The sequence below is a fragment of the Hippoglossus stenolepis genome, chromosome 11 (genome assembly GCF_022539355.2).
Source record: "Hippoglossus stenolepis isolate QCI-W04-F060 chromosome 11, HSTE1.2, whole genome shotgun sequence".
NCBI classification, from domain to species: domain Eukaryota; kingdom Metazoa; phylum Chordata; class Actinopteri; order Pleuronectiformes; family Pleuronectidae; genus Hippoglossus; species Hippoglossus stenolepis.
In genome coordinates, this window is record NC_061493.1 from 19,720,227 (window position 1) to 19,741,131 (window position 20,905).

The window sequence follows — 20,905 nt, forward strand, 5'->3', positions numbered from 1 at the left end:
AAGCTTTGAGCAGATGATCACTTCAGCTGCAGTTATGACCACGAATCTAAACTTAATTTATTTAAGGAGAGTCTCCGCAGTCAAATCTGCCTCACACCTACCATTAGTCTATTGAAGGCACTATAGCCACAAGTGAACATTTGTTCTAAAGGAATGCCGAGTATGCAGGAGAGTTGGGGGATGGGAGGGGGACAGCGGCTCGGCTGTGTGTGCAGAGGACTATTTTTCATCCTGATTAAAACCATTAACCGGGCTGTCTTCAGCTACACACGCTGAAATGAAAACTTCAGAAAAAGGAAAATATCCTGACATTTTTATCACGTTTCTTTTTTATCGAGTTGGCCCTGAAAAGCAGTAAAATTACTACGCGTCTACTATTACTATAAAATGCTTGTCATATCTTCCCCGTCTGTTTTTAAATCTTATTTATTGAACGGCTTTTACACAATTATTGGGTGTTTATCTTTATATTTTTTTCCAATCATATGCCCTATTTAACTTGTTATCTTTGCACTTAGTAGCAGCTGTTTCAAAAATGTTATAGATAAACAAAGTTATAAGGTAAAATAAAATTATTAGTAAGATTGGGGTAATTGGAGCCCCAATGAGTGTGACACCACATGTAAGTGGTCAAAGATCATCTCAGGGTAACAGCGAGATGAGGACAGGTGTCACCTACTCCGTCAAAACTCGTGCGGCCTCAAATTCCTCGACAGCTTTACAATTGTTGGGAAACAATTGTGTGACTAAGAGGCCAGATATGAGAGAAAGTGTAAATCTACACCACAATCTGAGCCCGGTGGATCTACTGGTGTCAAGTTGAGGGTGTGAATACGCTGGTTCTACTTTGCTCAGCTAAATGGATGTCCGTCAAGTAAACATGCTGCTTGTATGCGATGCCTCCAGCTAAAAACTGGCGGGTGCTCGCGAGAGGAACAATGAACATCTTCCCAGCTAAATCCTCCACAGGGTTTTCTCTGGACGAGGAGCTATGTGACTCACTGAGACAAACCTGCTTCTCGGCACAAGGAATACAAGCCTGCTGCCAGATCTCAACGGGGAGCACGCCTATCAGCGAAAAAAAGCATAACGTCGGTTTCACACAGTACTCCAGTGTCAGACCTTTCCAAATATGAAAAGAACAACACAAGAGTTGGCATGTACCGTAATAACCTCCTCCCCACTCACTACCTTGTTGCTGCAGCTTTACTTAACTTGATGGAGGCCTGAAGGGTCTTTTCAGGCAAAACACATGCTGTAAATCACACATCAAACACTATAGGCAGAGACTTAGTGCATGTAGGTATGTGTCTTCTGGAAAAGTCACAAGGTAGGGCAGTATACACCCCTATTAACAATTTCAATTATGAGAATTCAATAAGGGAAGTGCAATCATGCAATAATACAACATATAAAACACTATAGATGTAAATAGCCTGCTAAATCAGTGGAAAGCAGACCTCTGACTGTTCTTTTTCCAGACCGTGTGACCTCCCTGACCTCCCAGACCAAAACAGAAAAGTCATTAATCACATCACACACATTTTGGATTGTTAACTCACACACACAGACAAAGAGCAAGGAGTAGACGTACTGAGATCGACAAAATCACTATCACTGTAAAAAATAAATCAATCACTTAATGTGGCTTTGGAAATGAAGATCACATGAACCTGTCTATAAAAAAAAAAACTGTCTGCTAAAGAAAAACAATTTTAGGTGAGAATCAGCAGCTGTCAATGAGAAACAACCGACAGGATTGTTCAAACGCCAGCAAACGGGAGCCAGACTAATCTCCAACAATTCTCAGAGTGTAAAAGTAGATGGGAAACTGGAAACTGCTTAAGTAGTTCACACACACACACACACACACACACACACACACACACACACACACACACACACACACACACACACACACACACACACACACACACACACACACACACACACACACACACACACACACACACACGAGTTCCAAACTGTCGCTCTCTAAATCCAATTTTAACATTCCCTGTTTGTTTGTTTGGTGTTTACTGGATCACGGTGTGTATTTAAAGCTGGGAGGACTACTGACAAAATAAATGTTCTTAAACCAGAAACATCTTCCACCACTCATTGCTCTGAATCATTTTTATTACCAATTCATTTTTCATGTTTAACTGGACAGTAAACCACATAGTAGCAGCCTCTTCACAAAGTTGGATCACTTGCGTCAGTGCCCCAGAGAAAAACAGATAACAAAAACAAACCATCAATCTAGCTGACAAATAACTGAGTGACAGTGGGGGGGGGGGTCATATATGCTATCATTTCATCCCCACCTGCTGAATAGGAGCCGTTGTACTCGGGGAGGCAAAATATCCCAAATGTTTTTGTGATGGCTCAGAACAACACAGCGCGAGGCTCACTCACAGAGGCCTCACTCCTCCAGCCAGAGGAATGGCTAAACAACTCACTCCCACTGCCAGACCTTCACACTGTAGGTACATGAGTCTCTTAGCAGTTACAGTAGGAGCCGTAGTAGATGAACACTGGCCTTATCTATTTATCCACAAAAGGAAAATAGTATAGTCATTTGTACAACGGGAATATAAAAGAATGATCAGAGATCTGCTCACGTGAGAGAATGTCCTGCCTTTGTGAATGACAAACACTACTTAAGGGTTGATTGATCGATAAGTTCATTTAGTACATTAGGTTGGACAAAGCAATGACTTCGGGCATTGGGAAGCTGAGAACTTTAAACCAAGCAAACTGTACCACCGCTCGAAATGGTCCATTAAGAACTGAAAACCTACGTTTTCAACAAGCAACAGGGGTTGGCCGTCCAGAACAATGAACTCAACAAGTTTGTAGATTATCTCTCTTGCTTTGAGGCTGTCTTTATCAAATTTATCACATTTGTTTGTCATGTTTCCATCACTACCGATCAGAGCTGATTAGAGCCTGTGTCTACTGCAGAGCCATTTGTGAATGCCAATTAAAGTCAGTACATACATTTGTGTATTCGCAGATGCCTGACCCAGCATTGTCAGCAGTGTCTGAGGCATTTCTGATGTTGGTATTGAAACATCTCTAATATTTCATAATGTCAAAGCACAGCAAGTAAAAGACAGATTGACTGGTAATGAAAACAAACAGTGGCTGCACACAAACGACAACACACAGTAAGTTATCATCAGTCTAACGCTGGGTGTGCGTCTGTGTGGGTTAAGTGTTTCCTCATGTCTTGCAAACAACCGCGGGCCCATCAAAACCAAGTGAGAAAAACAAAGAAAGACACCAGCGTCAGCTCTGATGTCTGCTCCACTTGTGCACTTGTGTGTAGCGGTGTGTGGCTGAGTGTAGCTGTTGAAGACACCAGCAGCACCGCAAGCACTCCTGCACGTTCGCAGGGAGGCTGTTATCACACTATAAACTGACACTCCACAGGTGGTTCTGGCTGTCTGTCACAAACTCTGGTGCTTTAGTTATCTGTAGAATAACAAGAAACACACAGAGCCTTCCTGGACATTTTATTCCGAGCAAGTGAGTCACAAAAAGCATCGAGGCAGAACACTGACAGTGCTGTTGTGCTTCACTAACACTGAGTACACAACAATGTTCACTGTAACACTGTTTAAAAAGCTTGAGGTGTGTTGGACATTTGTATTTGTCATTCCTGTCGGCAACTAGTCACACAAAAAACATTCATTCCCGATGTACAATGGAATTTGCTAGTGGAGAATTTCAGCAATCTGCATCATTGGTAAATATCAGGTTTTAGTGTCAGCGCCTCAGTTCAAAGAACAATGGATCTTTTCTAAAGAAATGGTCGGCAAATACACGTGGAGAAAATGCATTGTGGAAGAGATAGAGACAAGTTCTCCACTGACAATAGCCTCTTCGGACCAAAGGGTAACGTAGCTAATTGACACTTTTGATTTTAAAAGCACTTACTCAACGAGAAAAAGTCAAACTTTCATGCTCTTATCATGGTTTGGATAACGCTGCATCAACGATCACCTGATCCAACACGCGTCTCATCGCTATCTGAAGCCTGTTGAAACTTCCTCTAGCTTGTAAACTGAAGTAGAAGTAGGCAAGGGGAAAGTGAGCACTTCCTTAGAATACACACAGATTTCTGTGAAGAACTTTATGTGTTACCAGTTTCATTTTCTTTCCGCCAGTGTGTCGTTTTCCTGTGTTTCACTTCCCTGACCCCTATGAGCCCCTCGCCAAACTCCCCCGCATTCCAGCTGCTCCTGAACTCACCTCTACACTGGAAAGCATCCTTGAGGCTGAGCAGCACATCGGCGAACCCTCGCACATCGTTCACCAGCTGCATCACATACTCCGGGTCCACTCCCGGCGCCCCCACCAGCCGAGACGACAGCCCCATGCTGCTCAGAGGGTTGGGGTTCTTGGAGCTGCGGCCCACGTCCAAGGTCTTGGTGGACCGGGACGACAGGGACCCCGTGTGAGACTTGGGGAGGTGTCGTGGCCGACCCTGGGCTTGCATTGTCCCGAGGCCACTGCTGCTGCTGCTCTTCCGGAGCATCACAGCAGCCAGTGCAGCTACCACCCCCCTTTTATGGGGAGGACAGCACTGATCCCTGGACGGCTGGAAGAAAGAGAAGGATGGGTGAGGAGGATGTATGTGATTGTATCTCTGTCCAAAAGTATTTAAGACCTGTTACATGTGAACTCTTGAACCACTGTCCTAGGGCTGGATGATATGGCCAAAACGATGTCAAGATAGAAATGTTATAATTATCATGATCAATGTCCCATTTATATCTTAAAAGTTTAAAGCCTGATTTGAAGGTTTAACTGAGTGGAGGTTGTGGTTGTAAACTTCTTTATGAGCAGTGAATAACACTTTGAATCATATTACAAACTGAGATAGATCAATTATGTGCTGTATCTTGTAGAATGTACGATATATCAATATATTGAACCCTTATTATATTGCTGTTGATTAAAATGATTAATTGCTGATAACTTTTGACATTGTTTTATTGCCCAGCCCTTCACTGCCCTATGTCATATCTTGTTTTTCAGTGAGTTTACAGTGCACACGACTATAAACTCCAATTAAAGGTCCAGTGTGTAAGATTTAGTTGAAAGGGATCTATTGGCAGAAATTGAATGTGAAACTTTTACCTCGATTAATGAACAGTTATTTTACAAACCCCCACAATCGATGTCAAATTATGAATCCGGATGGTTCCAGTCACTTCAACCCTGTGCGTGTCACGTGAGTTGTGTGTGAACTGCGTGCACGCAAAATGATTTTTACAACGCGTTTAAATACGCGTCTCCTACACTTCAGAGTGAATCACACAAACACAAAGTAAAAATGTGCAGGTCAGCGGGGGAGTGAGGAGGTCGGGCTCGCAGCAGGGTGATACAGCTCGGAACGTAGCGGAAACCCGACAGTTCGCATTGGGGAAGTTAGTCACCGAATTAACCGACATGAGCGAAATTAGGTGGGTTAATAAATTGTACGAATTGTTGTTTTCTTTACCCTAGAATGGGCTCATTATATTTAAATACTTTATATTTACACCTGGAGCGGGTCCTCTCTACGGAGGCCGCCATGTTTTTTTTACAGTTTCGAGTTTTTATGACAACTGAAGGCTACCACAGGTTCGCAAGGGGAGGGCGGGGTGCGGGGTATCCAGCTGCAACATGACACCTCACCAGTAGGTGTCACTCACTTCCACACACTGAACCTTTAAACTTTTCTCAAAGTCTTTGAATGATCTCTACTCTGTAGTGATGGGACTTGTTTGCATTTTGTTTAACGTGAAACGCGTTGTAACGTTGCGCACGTTGAGCAAAGCTTAGCTGTTAGCTAGCGTAGTTCAACGCCATGTTTGATGTTTAATAACGGGGATCAGTCTGTCAATCAAAAACACAGCAATACTTTTCCCACTTAAAACCCCAACTAAGTGAAAATCAGAGCAGGTTTCCACAAGAACGCAAACTTACGCGAGCTCAACGTTTGTCTTTGCGCACAGTTTAGAGAAGTGATGCTGCGGTGGGAACGCAGCGGACCCGGGTCATAAACAGAAGAAGAAGAAAAAAGAGACGCTGTTTAAACTCACCTGCTCGGCGGTTTACTGACATAATGGCGGCGACATCCGAACACTTTGTCTAAGATCGCCCGTAGAACGACGACATTTCGGTTCCAGCAGCGGACGCGGCGGCGGCAGGGAGGCGCAAAGTTGTCCGCTCGCAGTCTCTGATCCCCGGGAAGAAGTAGAAGAAGATTCCCCGCAACTCTCCGCTCACTCGTAGTTTAACAGTCCCTGCGTCACATGACCTGCCAGACGCGCTCCGATTGGCTAGAGCTGCGATGCCTTCACGTACGATCGAACGTTTTGCAACTGTAATCCAATCCCACAAATTAATAAACATCAGAAAAACATCTTAAATCGAGCTGCAGGACTTTTAAATTTGATTAATGTCATAATAAACTATATATTTATTACAAATATGCGTTTTTAAGATGCATACTGTTGTTTTTATTACACTTTGTCAACTGAATCATGATTCTTCCGATTGCCCGTGAACGTGCTGAGGCGTTTATTTTAAGGGTCACATCAAATATGGCCTCAGTTATATTTATAATCAGGTGAGAAAATCTAAATGTCAACGTTATAACGTTTGTTTGGCAAACGTGCAAAATCTTATTCATATATTTTAATAAATCTGGTGTCATTTCTTCATAATGTGACTAAATATCAGAGGAGAAAGTTCAGTCAATGTGTATAAAGAAAAGTAAAACATGTCTCTTTACTTCAGCCTTTAACTAGATCTTAAAATTTTACTTTTTGTAATTTTTATGGCCTTTCCTTTTATTCTTTATATTTATATTACATTTTTGTTTCCTATTTTTATGTTTTTTATGTTTATACGTGAAGTCCTTGTATGTGTTAACCTGCTTGGCAATAAAACCAGATTCTGATATTCCAAAAATCTGTTTTCTTAAATGAATTACATTTGAACCTGTTTTTATTTTCATAAACATGCTTTTGTTTTTATTATTTATCTATATGGTTTATAAAGCACTTTAAGCTGCATTTCTTGTATGAAAGGTACTACACAAATAACGTTTTCTATTATTAATATTATTTGGTAACAGCTTTGACAGCAACGAAGAGCATTCAAAGGCAAGTATTCCAGATTTTTAGCAGAAATTATTTCTTATTTATATTTTAATGTTTTCAAATAACTTTTTAAAAAAGGCACCAGTAGCCTCTGATGTATGATTGAAATGTTTATCGTCTTCAGCCCTTTTATTCATACACTTGTAGTCTAGCTTTTTTGTCTTTTCTGAAGTATTACATATATTAATGATCATATACAAATGTACTTATCCTATGTATTACTTATAGTAGTAGTAGTGGTACTTGTACTTATACCACAGGGCCTTGGAGTAAGACTTAATCAAATACTGTGTAATCAAAAATGTCTACTCGACTTTATGCTTAAACTGTGGTCAGTAAAATTAATAATCAATCTGGTTCATTTAATGGTATTTAAAAAATAATCAACCAAATCAAAGTGCTGCTACCACTGCTGCCACCTAGTGCACAGATGTAGCAATAGAGCCCAGCGTTACAGTGAGATACTAAGTGTTGCATATATTTATTATACATACATTTTTACACAGAAAATAAACATATAAGCTTTAAGTTAAAATCAAATAGTGTCATGCTTGTTAAAAGCAACTTGTATTTTCCACAGCTTCATCTTGGTTGTATGTTCTGACCCGTTTTCATGTGAAGGCGATGTGTCATGTATGTGTCTCCATGACGAGACAAATGTGAACTGGAAAAATCAAAAAATCAAATTTCATTCTTATGGTTAATCAGTGTATCTTTATTTAAATATACAAAAAGATGGATGTATTCTCATCTAGTTTATATTTCTAAGCATTTCAACTCACAGATAGTTTCCATTCGTACTGTTTTAGTGAAACCGACCAACATACCCGCACACACGCTCTCTCACACACGCACAGTTCACATAAACAGGGAAGGTCACACAGTTCAGTCCAACATCCATTCACACCAGAAGAAATGAACAATATGTTGACTGTAAAAATCAAAAAAAAAAGAAAAAAGGCTTTGCTTTCACAGGATTCACACATGAAAAGGAAGAAACCCTTTACATTTGTCAAGTAAATATATACACGATAACTGATGTTTTTCTTGTTTTTTTTCCTTTTCGAAGATGAGACTGACTCCGTGTTAGTGTTACTAATGAGGTACTGCATGAGGTAACTGGTATTTCTGTTTAGAGGAGCCGGGTGTAAGACAGCATTTGGAAGTTACCACCGATCACAGCAGACTTTCCCACGTCATTTGCTGTGTTTTTCTGGCACAATACGTAAGAAGCACCTGGGTCACGTTCAGCTCACACACGCCAACACAAATTCACCCCCCCCCACACCGACTGTGACACGTGTCCTCGTCGGAACATGATCCAGGTGTGATGAGATGTACTCCACCGGTCGGCAGGAGGAAACCGCTAAGTCACAGGTGAGTTGAATGACTTTGAACTAGGATGTTCAAATGACTATTGCTGTATAATAAATATTGCTGGACCCTTGGACCAGGCATATGCCACAGTTCACGTCACTCCTAACGGGGCTGCGTCATCAAAAAACCAATCCACCAAGTGGTTAGAGACACTTTGATAATTTCCAAACACTAAAAAACATTGTTCCGTCTTATTTGATGTATGTTTTTTTTGTTCCGCATGTTCGTTACCAAAACTGCACAAGAGCAAGCGTTACAGACCACTGTCAAAAAAATAAAAAATCTAAAATAAATCACCATGTTTGCACAGCACTAATCAAAGCACAACAGATGAGCCTGTGTGTTGTCCAACATCGCTGAACACTGAACAGGTCTGAACATCACATCAGCAGGTTAATATTGAGGTAATACTGTTCATACTGGCATTTTAAAAACAGGCGGCCAATCGCGGAAGCCGCCCGCCCCGAACATTACGATTTCCTTGTTGCCTTTTTTTCTTTTCTTTTAAGGATATTAACTAAACTTTGTGATGCAAGTGCTACCCACACAGCTTCTGATTCAGAGGAACTGATACCGTTATTCATAAAAATCTGTAACACAACCGCAATTCCTGAAAGAAAGGATAAAAACATCACAGGGCTAATTTAGGTGTCCAAATGACTTTTAAATGTGTAGGGGTGGAAATGAGAAATCCCTTTCTACTTCTGAGAACTGTAATGCCCTGATTTTGTATTTCTTTTTCTAATAAAAACAGATCAGTGTTCCGCATCTGTGTGTGTGCACGTCTATTTACAAGAATCGGCCTCTCTTCTTTTAGGGTTTGTACAGCATTAACACTGTGCCAACTGGTCAGGCTCTATTTTTAAAAACAAATCTCCACAGACAAAGAGGCCAAGCCGGCAATAAAATATCTCAACTACTAAAACACAATAAAATACATAACACAACTTGATATACATGTAGAAAAAGCCTGAGGTACTTGTCAGAATATCTGAGGTCAGTCTGGAGGAGTAAGCAGCTGAGGGCTTACCCAGTCGAAAAAAAAACAACACAAAAACAGAATATTAGCCTCACATAATATCATGGATAGTTATCACATGTTAGCGTTATATTAACAAAGAATACATGTACATCTACATATCCTTGAGTATCCTGGAATAGTCACAGCAGCATAACGGACATTCAATGTATGGTATTCATGTTATGGTACAACTATGGCATTGCATTTGAGACAAAGGCAACCATCTGAGCTCTCCTTGCATGACGTACAGTGACTGAGGTATCTGGGGGACTGGTGTCCGAACTGAGTCTATTGAACAAACACCCATGAAAATTAAAAAACAGACATGTTGCTTACTCAAGTATGGCCCTCGCAAGGATAAAACCCAACTGATTCTTACGTTAAAACACTCTAAAACAATCTCATTTCATTTTTGTCTTCACCTTCTCTTGCATTCGCTCACGCTCACACACACACACACACACACACACACACACACACACACACACACACACACACACACACACACACACACACACACACACACACACACACACACACACACACACACACACACACACACACACACACACACACACACTTTAAAATCAAAAATGTGTAACATTGCAACTCCAGACAGCATCCATCAATGCCCCTGGCACTGGCAAAGGAGTAACTCTGAATTTCTACAATTAAAAAAAAAAAGAAAAAGAAACAGAATAAAAAGAATCCAGGAATATGTCCATGATAGCGAGCTGGATAGCTTGGCTCTCAAAATTAGAGAAAATGTTCCAAAGAAACCTACTGGATACCTGAGAGGTAGTTCCCCGGGGACAAGGCGGTTGTCCCAAATCTTCAAAAAAGTTCAAAAACGTCCAATACAACTGTTCAACTTCCTTTTTAGCTCCTTCCCATGCGATAACACAGCTGTGCTCCGTTTTCTTTTTGATCTTTTTCTTATTTCTTTTTGAGGCGTTCGCCGGTTTAAAATAAGGGAGCACACTCGAGCTTAAAAATCGAGAAGCTTCGACCCCTGAGGAAGATGAATATATTTCGTCTAACAGTCTCAAAACGGTTCCTCCGAGGTGTGCAGCACGTTGTCCAAGGTCTGGAGCAAAGATTCATTTCATTTGGCCACAGACGGTCATGACCAAGACAGGAAAAAACGATAACTGATGAGGTAATAAAAAAAATAAAACGACTAACACAAAAGAAATACATGAGGTAATGAAAACATTAAAAGATTTGACACATGGGTGTTATCAGATGTGCCCATCGCATAGCTTATTACTACTTCAAAACTACAGCAGATGGATGTGTTAGTAAGATCTGACTTTAAAACACTGGAAAAACATTAAAAAAACGAAAAAAATACCAGTATCGGGGTAAAATAGCAGCTGCATTCAAGTGGCTAGTTGTTGTTTTGTTTTTTTCATGTTTTTAAATATTCACGGAGATCCGCTGAGTTTGGGTTCGAAAAAATTAAAAAGTCAGGAGCTCAGGTGAAGGATGGTGTCCCCCGTTCAGGTGCTGGACTCTTTGGGAGGTAGGTCCTCGTTGGTGAGAGACGTCACGATGCAGACGGGGCTGTCTGAGGTAGAGCTGCTGATCATCCTGGAGATTTGGCCGATGCGCTCCTCGACGCAGCCGGCCGATAATCGCGCCTCTGCGTCGTGGTCCCAGCATTCCTCGATGGTCTCGCACATCTGGTTCAAACCCTGCGGTCACAACCGAGACAATGGAAAAGTTAAAAATTGCAGATCTTTATTATTTATATCTATTATTTATACACCTTAAAATAACAGCTTCATTTTGATAGTATGAAACTTAAAGCGCTCTTTGCCGCAGCGCTGCCTGGAACTGCACTATAAGTATTTGTGCAATGCTGGTACGACTTGCTTTATGGCATACGTCACACACCAACAACCAGAGCAGATAGCTAATTCACCATTCTCAGAGCTAGAATCAGGACAGAGCCACCGAAGAAACCGAAAGAAGAGATTGATGCAGAAAAAGAACAAAAGAGAAAGTGACCGATTTAAATCGGCCAGAAATCCCTCACTTTCCATTATCTAAAGTTGGAGACCCAACTGACAAGTTTCCAAAGCAACAAAGTCTGATTCATGGAACTATGAACACGTTTGAGCCGTATTCACTGGAACAAAGGATGCAATGCATCCTGGGATTGCTGTTGAAACTCCAGGAGCTATTCTTCCACTGTTACTCACAGGATGTTTGAGCCAGCACTCCTTGATGGCTGGACGCATCTTCTTGTGCACGACCACATCCTGCAGATCCTCCAGGGTGGGATGCTGGCCAATTTCATCCTCGAACGGCAGCATGTACTCGCCAGTATTACCTGAAGAGACGCAGCAAGGCCACAGGATGGGAAAACGTTACACAGGAGGTAATGCACAGATTTTTAAAAGGATAGAGCAGAAATAACAACTAGTTGTGTATTTTAACAGTAACTTTACCCACATTACACCTTTAACCTGGGTCAGACGGCGTTCCAAGACACAACAAAAACTAATCCTTTGTTTATTAGGTCGGCCTGAGGCACCGTGACCTATCACCTGTGGGGGAAGCAGCATTCCTGCACTGTTTGACTCACCATCAGATACCGAGCAGCGGGCCACCAGCTCCCAAAGCACCAAGCCCATGGCGTACATGTCTATCCTCAAGAAGGAGTCTCGCTGGAAGTTGATGGCTCCCTCCAGCACCTCTGGGGCCATGTAACGCCTCGTACCCACCTGGCAGGAAACATGGATTCAAGTCTTTGTGAGTGTGTGCGGTAATTTAGTTTTTCCAAGGGCATAAGTTTGTAAATAGTATCAAACAACAAGCAGATGGGCTGCAGGGTAAACCGGCTCGATTTGAGGCAACAGTCTCCAAACTTCTCCTGTTACCCGGTCGCCTGAATAAACAACTTAGAATTCTTTTCATGATGAATCATTAACTCCATCCCTCAGTGTTTCCCTCTGCAATAGGAAACAACCTCTGTGTGCTTTATTCATGACTCCTACTTACTGTATAAACACCGACACTTTCTTTATTTCTGAATCACACTTTTAAAGCTATTTCAAACACACCAGAAAGAAAATATTCGAGAAAAAAAACAACTAAGAAATAGAAATAAATATCATATCACATCCCTGGAGTCACACTGTGTAATGCTCACACAAAGAAAGAAAAAGGAAGGGGAGAGTTACTTGTGCATGCATCAGTGTTAATGCAGACATTAAAAACACAGAGCGGTCCTTTCATACCTGGCCATGAGTGTCTCCTGGAGGTTTTCCTGGTTCAAATCGCACAGCGAGCCCAAAATCTCCGATGATCGCAGTTAAATCATCGCTAAGCATCACATTCTTGCTCTTGAAGTCCCTGGGAAAACAGTTTCAGAGGGAATTAAAATGACGTAACTCTAGAGAAACAACGTCACACAAATTAGCTCCTGGATTCCAGGGTAAAATTGGGAAATCAGGTGCAAACAGAAACGGATGCACTGTATTGGAGCGTATCGAGTACAGGATTCAGGAAAGCCAGAAACGGTTCATGTTTCTCTTACCTGTGTGCAATAGTGGGTTTTGGCCCCTCGCCCTTGTAGCTGGGAATGTCCTCATGGAGGTAGGCCAAGCCGCGGGACATGCTCTCCGCTATGTGACACAGATCACCCCAGGACACCATGTTGCCCTTCAGGTGGTCCGTCAGTGAGCCCTGCGCACACACAAGCAGATTCAGGGACAAGGATTAACAACCGGCCGAGGATCTAATCTTTAATCCATCTGCAGGAATCTTAGTACGAGGAGTTAGTCGACCGTGACCCTGAGAACAGACATCCAACGCACAAAAGGAGCAGGAAGAGGTGATTTTTCACTTCACGGTTCGAGGCCAGCTGGATAGTGTAGTCTGGGAGAATTACCAGAGAAGGGAAAATTCCTGTAGCACGAGTTTAAAATAGCATTAAAAGTGTTGATGAAAATGGAAACGTTTAACCTAACAGACACGACAAAGGAAGAAACGGAACTAAGGCAATTAACTGTGGCCAAAGAGGTCTTTTTTCACAGCAGACATTTTGACATCGTAGGAAAAGCACGAGTTCCTGATAACATGCAAATGTCCCTGTTCTGTTCAAGTGTCCCAAAAAAACACCAGACACCTGACGCAGCTTTAATGGAACTGAGCTGTTTTTCGTTTCCTTATTTTCCCCCTCACATGTCAAAATGTCTGAGGCGAGAAAGGCCTTAAAAGTATCCAACAATTGTAATGCTGCATTTGTGGTTATTGCATTTAGTGTTTAAGACCAGAGAGATGAGCAGAGTTCTACTGGGCTTAAGGCTGGTCGTATTTGACATAGATGTGTGTATTATTTTTAAACTCGATCTGAGCAACACATCTCTTAAAGGCACACAGGGCACTGCAAAGCTGCCGTAAGTAATAAAATCCCATCTTTGATGAAAAGCTGCGAGCGTCTTTTGTTCAGGTAAATAAAAGGCCTCAGCCAATATATGAAAGAAGTCCAGGTCAACATCGCAGCCCCTGTACCTCACCAGGAATTTGCTCTCTCTCTATATATAAATATATATGTATATATGGATGTGTAGGAGTAGACGTGTTCTCACCCTCTCATGAAACTCTGTGATAAGCCACAGCTCCGTCTCCAGGTTGCTTCCATGTTTTTCTGAAGCGATGAAACGCAGGAGGTTTTCATGTCGCATCCCCGGAGTCAAGAAAATGTCACGCTCGTTGTGCCACGACTGCTTGTCCTGTACAAAACAGAATACACAAACCAGAGAGTTAGGTTTAGGATTTATACAAGCTCTTTTGAAAATAACCTGGTCCATCCCTTAAGTAGAAGTAGCCTCCATTTGTGCCTCTTAATTTGAGATTACATTCAAGCAACAGAGCTAATCAGCCTATTTCCCAGAAAATATGAGCCCAGTAATCCTTTAAAGAAACCTGTGAGTTATAAAAAGACATTTCCAAAATCCTAAATGAAAAATAAATGCTGTGTGTCAGCTATATAACAGTGTGAGACTTTAAGCCATTCCCCACGTGGCTCCTATTTATTCCTTAAATGTAAATAAAAATAAATATCAGTTTTAACCATGGACTGTCTGTGAAGAGGGAGGAAGCATCTCCACTTTCTCCCACTATCCGGAAACGAATCCCATTTTACAGCATCAAATAACTCATTAAAACAAACATTCAGTTTGATAACAACTGAAAAATGACAAGTTTGGTCCAAGCCCCATTCATTAACATGGAGGAGGTGGGGTTTATGACCTATACTGCAGCCAGCCAGCCAGCAGGGGGTGATGATAATATTTTGGCTTCACTTTTGGGAGCCGCCATGTCTTCATTTTTATTTACAGTCTGTGGTTATGAATGTACACTGATGTTACTTTCCATCTTTGTTGCTGTTTTTTTCTGCCAATATAATAATAATATCATAAAGGCACAAACTGGGGCCACAAAACAGCATTTGACAAGAAAACCATATAAATTAAAGCCTTAAAGTAACATTGTTTTCTCACCTGAATAGGGAAGACCTTTACAGCAACATACTCGCTCATCAGCTGGGCCTTCCAAACACAACCAAAGCGCCCCCTGGCTTTGATTTCCAGCAGCTGCAGAGGTTTGAGACCCACCATTGGTGATGGAGGAGAGGGTCCTGGATCCTACATCACAGACGAGGAAAAACACATCTCATTCTCCTGCCACATGCATCTCAAATGTGACACAAAATACTACATGATCCGGGTAACAGGAGACAGGAGCAGCCAACACAGTGGATGAGAGGAAACTCCCGACAAAAGAAATTAAAAAAGCAAAAACCTTCGCAGTGAAAGACTGATCTCACACTTAAGATGAGTCGGAGTTGAGTGTCTCACCTCGCTAAGGTCTACGTGGCCGTAGGGAGGTTTGCGGTGGCGGTACATCCACAAGGCCAGGACGAGGGCCAGGGACAGCACACACAGAGGCAGCAGGGAGTACACCAGCACGTTGAGCAGGGACGGCACCCGAGGTGGAGGCCGGATTTTCACTGTCAAGGAGCATAATAATTACGACGTGTCAGCTTTATGGCGTTTAGGTTACCGGCTGCATCGCAAACATCCCTCCCAGACTGAGATCAGAATTTAAAAGAGCAGAGCGACGTTCTATCCAGACGGCTCAACCTTGATCCTCGACTGGAAAGTGATTAGTCTGTGGAAACGCTGCAAACAGGCAGGTGAGAGGCTTCACTTAGTCGCCTTCTCGACAGATGAGTATCAGCGCTGGACTGTGCGAGCGCTTAAGACTGAATGCTTCGGCCTTAGTCTCGCATTTCGCTCGCAAAACAACACAATACCAGCGAGACAAATTGCAAGGGATGTGATTTTTGCACACACAAAGCTTAGAAGGGATCAGTTAGCAACATTTAAAAAGGGAGAAAAAAAAATCAAAGCGTGCTTAAAAGGGATCATAATATCACAATCGTGGCATTTTTCCTTTTCCTAATACTGTAGCTGCAGGGATAAGCTCCCACTAATCAGAGGGGAAAAGGAAAGACCTATTTTTTGCTTGTTCTATATGTAGGATGCGTTTGCCGCTCACCTCGGTTGCCACTGCCAATCATGTCAGGAAGGTGGGTGAATCGCTCATTGCAGTAGTTGCCCTCGCAGCAGCAGAAGAACACCTGAGGGTTTTCGTCCATGGAAACACACTCTTGCCTAAAACAGCAGATGACACACACACACACACACACACACACACACACACACACACACACACACACACACACACACACACACACACACACACACACACACACACACACACACACACACACACAGTTAAATAAAATGTCATACAAGATACGCGTTTAGATGTTTTAATAATTTACAGCAGAATCAAAATACACATCACAAACCAACATTGCATTTCTACATCAAGACAGTGCTTCTGCGACTTAACGGCAAATAAATGTTTATCCCATTTATCTAATCTTTGACCTTTTCACTCCTTTATTTTGCTTCCTCGTGACAAAGACCACTTTGTAGAGGTATTAATATCTTCTTTTTTAATGAGAATATACAATCTTATTCCTCCTAACTCAGCAAATGTTCCATATTGAGAGGAATCGCAGGATTTCTAATACCATACGAAAATAACTGCACATCTCTGCTCTTTAATGCCACAATTAATCTTTGTGACATCGTCTCTCGACTCGCTCGAACCTGCCCACCTTTTTTTAATCGCCTTTCATTGTCTGCCACTATTTTACGGAGCTTTTCACTCAGATTAAATTGACCGGGAGCAAATTTACTTTTGCGGGTCCCATTATATTCCCCCTGTGGTTGTAATTACAGCCCAACAGCACTTCAGGCCCCGCGCAAATTCCCTGGAAACCGCCAACGTATTTGCGGCAGCATCTGAACCTACGATATGTGTGTGTGTGTGTGTGTGTGTGCATCCCATCCTGGAAGAGCTTTTTAAATATCTGCCTTTTTGATTTAATGTGGATCATCATCAAATACTACGACTGTCTCAATGAAAACTGCTGTCGTTAAACTGCTATTCAACGACTCTAGTCTTGAACCTGAAATACTCAGAACCTGCAGGTCCCCCGGCCGGGTCATCTGGGGCGGATTACTGCAGTCAAGCTACTTCAAAAGGCAGTGGCTCGAATATGAAAGATTAGATGGTTTGATGTCTGACTTGTGATGGTGTAAAATTCTCCTCCTGAGCGGCCTGGTGCCACCGCATCTATCTGCCATCACAGAGCTGCCTGGTTATTTCCAGAAAGAATAAATAGGAGCTGTGCTGGGTTGCACAGCATTTTCCAAAAATAAATCTCCACTTGTGGAAATCACTTCCCCCCATCTAATGGAGTCTGCTTCTGTAAATGCTTTCATAGAAGGACTGGAAACTTAATTTTGAAATGACTGTAGTCTACCCTCAACCTGTGTGGCCGGCCTCACCGTTTGTATCGTGTAACATATTAAATAACTTACTCTCAGTATAATTTGTTTTCTCTCTCCGTTTGTGGATGACTGCATTCTAGTTTGCTTGATTTATTGTATGAAATGAAACAAAAATTTGAGGAATTGTGTGCCAGAATATTAATGAATAGCAATTATGATGATTCATTAAAAGGTTTCAGTAATTTCGCTTTCAAAAATAGCAAAAGATTTGCTGAATAGCTTCTTAAATGTGTATATTTACTGCGTCTCACTGTTTTAAAATCATGGTAAAATGAACATTTGAGAGGTTTGAAACATTAATCCTAAAAAGGAGCAACCTTTGGACACTACATGGACATTTTATAGATTAATTGATGATGAAAACAAGTATTTGTAGCAGCCCTATGTCGTTATCTTCGAGTAGTATTGATGTAGCCTTAGGTCCATGTGCAGTGTGGCAGTAAAACCATGTACCATGTGTACTGGGACACAGTTTGTTAAAGCAAATCAATCTCTAAATGGTCAGGTTAATCTGCCAATGTCTATATCCTGTATCTCTTTGTTTTGTGTCATGTTTTTCTGTAAAACCAGAGTGTTGCAGTAATCGTTTTTAATGTGTTGATGCATTGTCTACACTATAATATGTCAAAAGTGAAAATCGCCTTTCACAAATCTTCCCTACAGTGTGAGATGAGATCTTTAAAAGGCTGCTTTCTTTGACCACTGGGCAAACAAACCCAAGGATAGATAAGATGTGCACAAGAGAAAAACAGCTGATTGTCACATTTGAGAAGCTGCACCCAGGAGATGTTCAAGTGATTTGTTAATGAAGGACTTGTGTCAGCATTAGATCTGTTATCTCTGCCCCCAGGTCACTGCAATAACGATGGACTGAACCTGAGGTGAGCGAGGCCGTCGTACTCGCTGCCGCTCACTCTGGACACGAGACACACACCTACAATATAAATGCATAGGTTGGCGGTACCCTCGCCCCGTGACCCCACCTGTCATAGCAGTTGAAGTCATCCAGCCAGCAGCCTTTCTTCACCAACTTGATGGTCCCTGAGGAGTTGAGCCAGGAGGCGTAACAGTGCAGTCGCTTGTCCTTGTCCCCCTCGCAGCGCTCGAAGCCGCTCTGGTTGGTCCTCTCCGTGCGCCAGCTGTCATTGTAGTACACACACTCCCGGGTCTCCGCTTCGCCCAGACTGTACCCTGCGATGGACAGAAGGCCTCAGTCAGCTCACACCATAATGAATTGAAACTCAGGGGCGGAAGCTGGACATATGGCGCAGGATCCGCTCGGTGCCACCAAGAAACATCACTTGAGCGGAGCCTCTCTCATCTCTGAAGGCACGTGGCCAAGTTTTGGGAGGTCGCTGTAGTAAAACGGGAGTTCCACTGGGCTCGGAAATCTCGCTGAATACTTTCTCGGCTTAAAACCATTCAATAAAAAACTCTTGTCCGAGAGTGACAAGTCAAAAAAAGGGGGCAGAGGAAATGACAGAATTTAATTAGCGATGGAAGAACAATGATCTGCCCGACTGTGGTGGTGAAACACACACACATACTGACACGTTACTTCTATAGATAAAAACCACTCCTGCATCCTCCTGGAGTGTGACACATCTGGAAAGGACAGATAAGAGCTGCTTCTTTAAGGGGAAACCAAGCCGAAACGTAACAATGGCTGTCAGTCTCCTAATGTTGAATTCCTTATGGGGGAGAAAAAGGGTTTTTAATATTCATCTTTGTGGATTAAGGGTGGACGCACTTGAACAGCAGGACAGGAGACGTGTAAGGCTGATAACACGCAGCCGTACATGTCATTCACAATATATCCTATGGACGTTCATGCCTGAGCTTTGTTCAGGGGAAAAAATAGTGCCTGTCTCTTTAAATCCATGCCTATAGGAGGCTGCCCATCCCCCCAGTGTTACCCCCACCAACCCATTACGCACGCACACACTCACAGGCACACATCCACTTAAACATACGTGCATTCAGTTGTCCAGCAGCCATACAATGGATTTCATTATGGCTTTCAGGGGGACACAGGGTTGAACGCAACGAGCAACCATCATTGCTCAATATGTATTAAAAAAAAGGGAGGAAGATAATAAAAATAGACACAACAACAGTGATGCTCTGTGCTCCATTGAGCCGAGATGGCATTTCTGATATCTGTGGTCACATGATCCAGGAGGACTTTTACTACTAGATCATTCCCCAACCCCCCCTCACCGTGTCACTTAACCGAGGCTTACACCACAACAACGCGAATTGTGGAGAAGCAGCTTACTACACTACCCTAGTAATCTATAAACCATAAAGGCATTAGCCCCTGTGCGCAATTTGGCACACAGGAGACAGCTGTGCCACAATTAATTTTTTATTACAACTGTAAGGAAACACACACGTTGCATGAAAGGTGGTGGTGGTGGGGGGGAGGAAATGGTGTTGTGTGTGTTTGTTGTTGGTTGATCCAAGGTGAAATTTGCACATGAAGATCAGCCAGTGTGAGTTGCAAGGGGGGGAAAAAAGCCAAACAAAAGAAAAACAACCCTCATGCTCAATTTCACGTGGTGAGCAAGTCCCAGCCTTTTTGGAACAGGAGCTCTCTCTCTCTCTGTGTGTGTGTAAGTGTGTGTAACAGTAACCTCAATCCAGGGTGAGGACCTGACTGGAGACAAGAACAGCTGATGTCGAATCAAACGCCATTGATTTGTGGGGAAAAGGAAAGGAGGAAAAAAAAAACAACAGACGAAGGGGAAGTGTGGCCGCAGCTCAGGGTGCAGCCACACAAAACAAGAGATGGAGCCTCTAAGGTTTCAGGATGTTGATGCAGCTGCTTGCTTTCTATTCCTGCCTCTGTTAATAAAAGGTGTGGGGTGGGGGGGGGACACAACAGTTTTAAATTTGGATTAGTAAATGTGTGTGTTTTTAATTTTTGGGTGTCGCACAAAGCGTTTAAAAGCTATTGTTGTTTTTTAAATTGAAGAAGCAGCTACTGGTGTAATAAAAGCTGGAGTAGGGGTTGGGGTTGGTTGGGTGGGGGGGGGGAGATGCGTTTAAGGGACAAATGGAGAAAAGGCGATTAAGGGGGGGGAATTGGATAAAGCCGGAGCCGAACGGTGCCAACAAAGTTCAAACTGACGTAAACTCGCTCCCCGGGTGGAGATCTAACAACAAATTACGCACACGTGTAAATGTTTAAAACGCAGAAAAATAAAAAGGATAAAAAGAGCGAGAGCCGCTCGGGGGTCCGAGCCCCAACAATAGCCGCTTACCTGCGCACAAAGTTCCCAGAAGAAGTGAACAAGTCAGCCATGAAAAAGACATGTTCCGTCTCGAATACAGCAAACAGCGCTTTCCCCCGCGTGTCCGTGGCCAACATTCAAACTCCGCCGGCCCGCAACATC

General features: G+C 42.6%; 2 protein-coding genes across 2 annotated transcripts in view; both read right to left on the reverse strand.

Moving 5' to 3' along the window:
• The window catches only part of LOC118117874 (rho GTPase-activating protein 29), a 31,396-nt gene extending 25,098 nt beyond the window's left edge, over positions 1-6,298 (reverse strand). The window contains exons 1-2 of the mRNA XM_035170495.2: positions 6,099-6,298; positions 4,261-4,609 (exon numbers count right to left, since the gene is read on the reverse strand). Coding sequence (XP_035026386.1) covers positions 4,261-4,546 — 286 coding nt within the window. The 5' untranslated portion in view covers positions 4,547-4,609; positions 6,099-6,298. The remainder of the gene's footprint in view (positions 1-4,260; positions 4,610-6,098) is intronic.
• A 1,559-nt stretch (positions 6,299-7,857) lies between these two features.
• Positions 7,858-20,905, reverse strand: LOC118117763 (activin receptor type-2B). Its single transcript, XM_035170301.2, has 11 exons — positions 20,774-20,905; positions 18,491-18,698; positions 16,138-16,253; positions 15,435-15,586; positions 15,078-15,221; positions 14,163-14,306; positions 13,109-13,257; positions 12,810-12,924; positions 12,155-12,293; positions 11,769-11,899; positions 7,858-11,258 (listed from the first exon to the last, which is right to left on the reverse strand). The coding sequence occupies exons 1-11, from the start codon at positions 20,823-20,825 to the stop codon at positions 11,064-11,066; spliced, it is 1,545 nt and encodes a 514-aa protein (XP_035026192.1). The 5' UTR covers positions 20,826-20,905; the 3' UTR covers positions 7,858-11,063.

Excerpts from the sequence above, each read along its gene's own strand:
- LOC118117763 (XM_035170301.2), bottom strand. The coding sequence starts at position 20,825 with ATGTCTTTTTCATGGCTGACTTGTTCACTTCTTCTGGGAACTTTGTGC. Across the intron at positions 18,699-20,773 it reads TCTGGGAACTTTGTGCGCAG|GGTACAGTCTGGGCGAAGCG; the intron begins GTAAGCGGCTAT and ends TGTCCATCGCAG. Across the intron at positions 14,307-15,077 it reads TAAAGGTCTTCCCTATTCAG|GACAAGCAGTCGTGGCACAA; the intron begins GTGAGAAAACAA and ends TGTTTTGTACAG.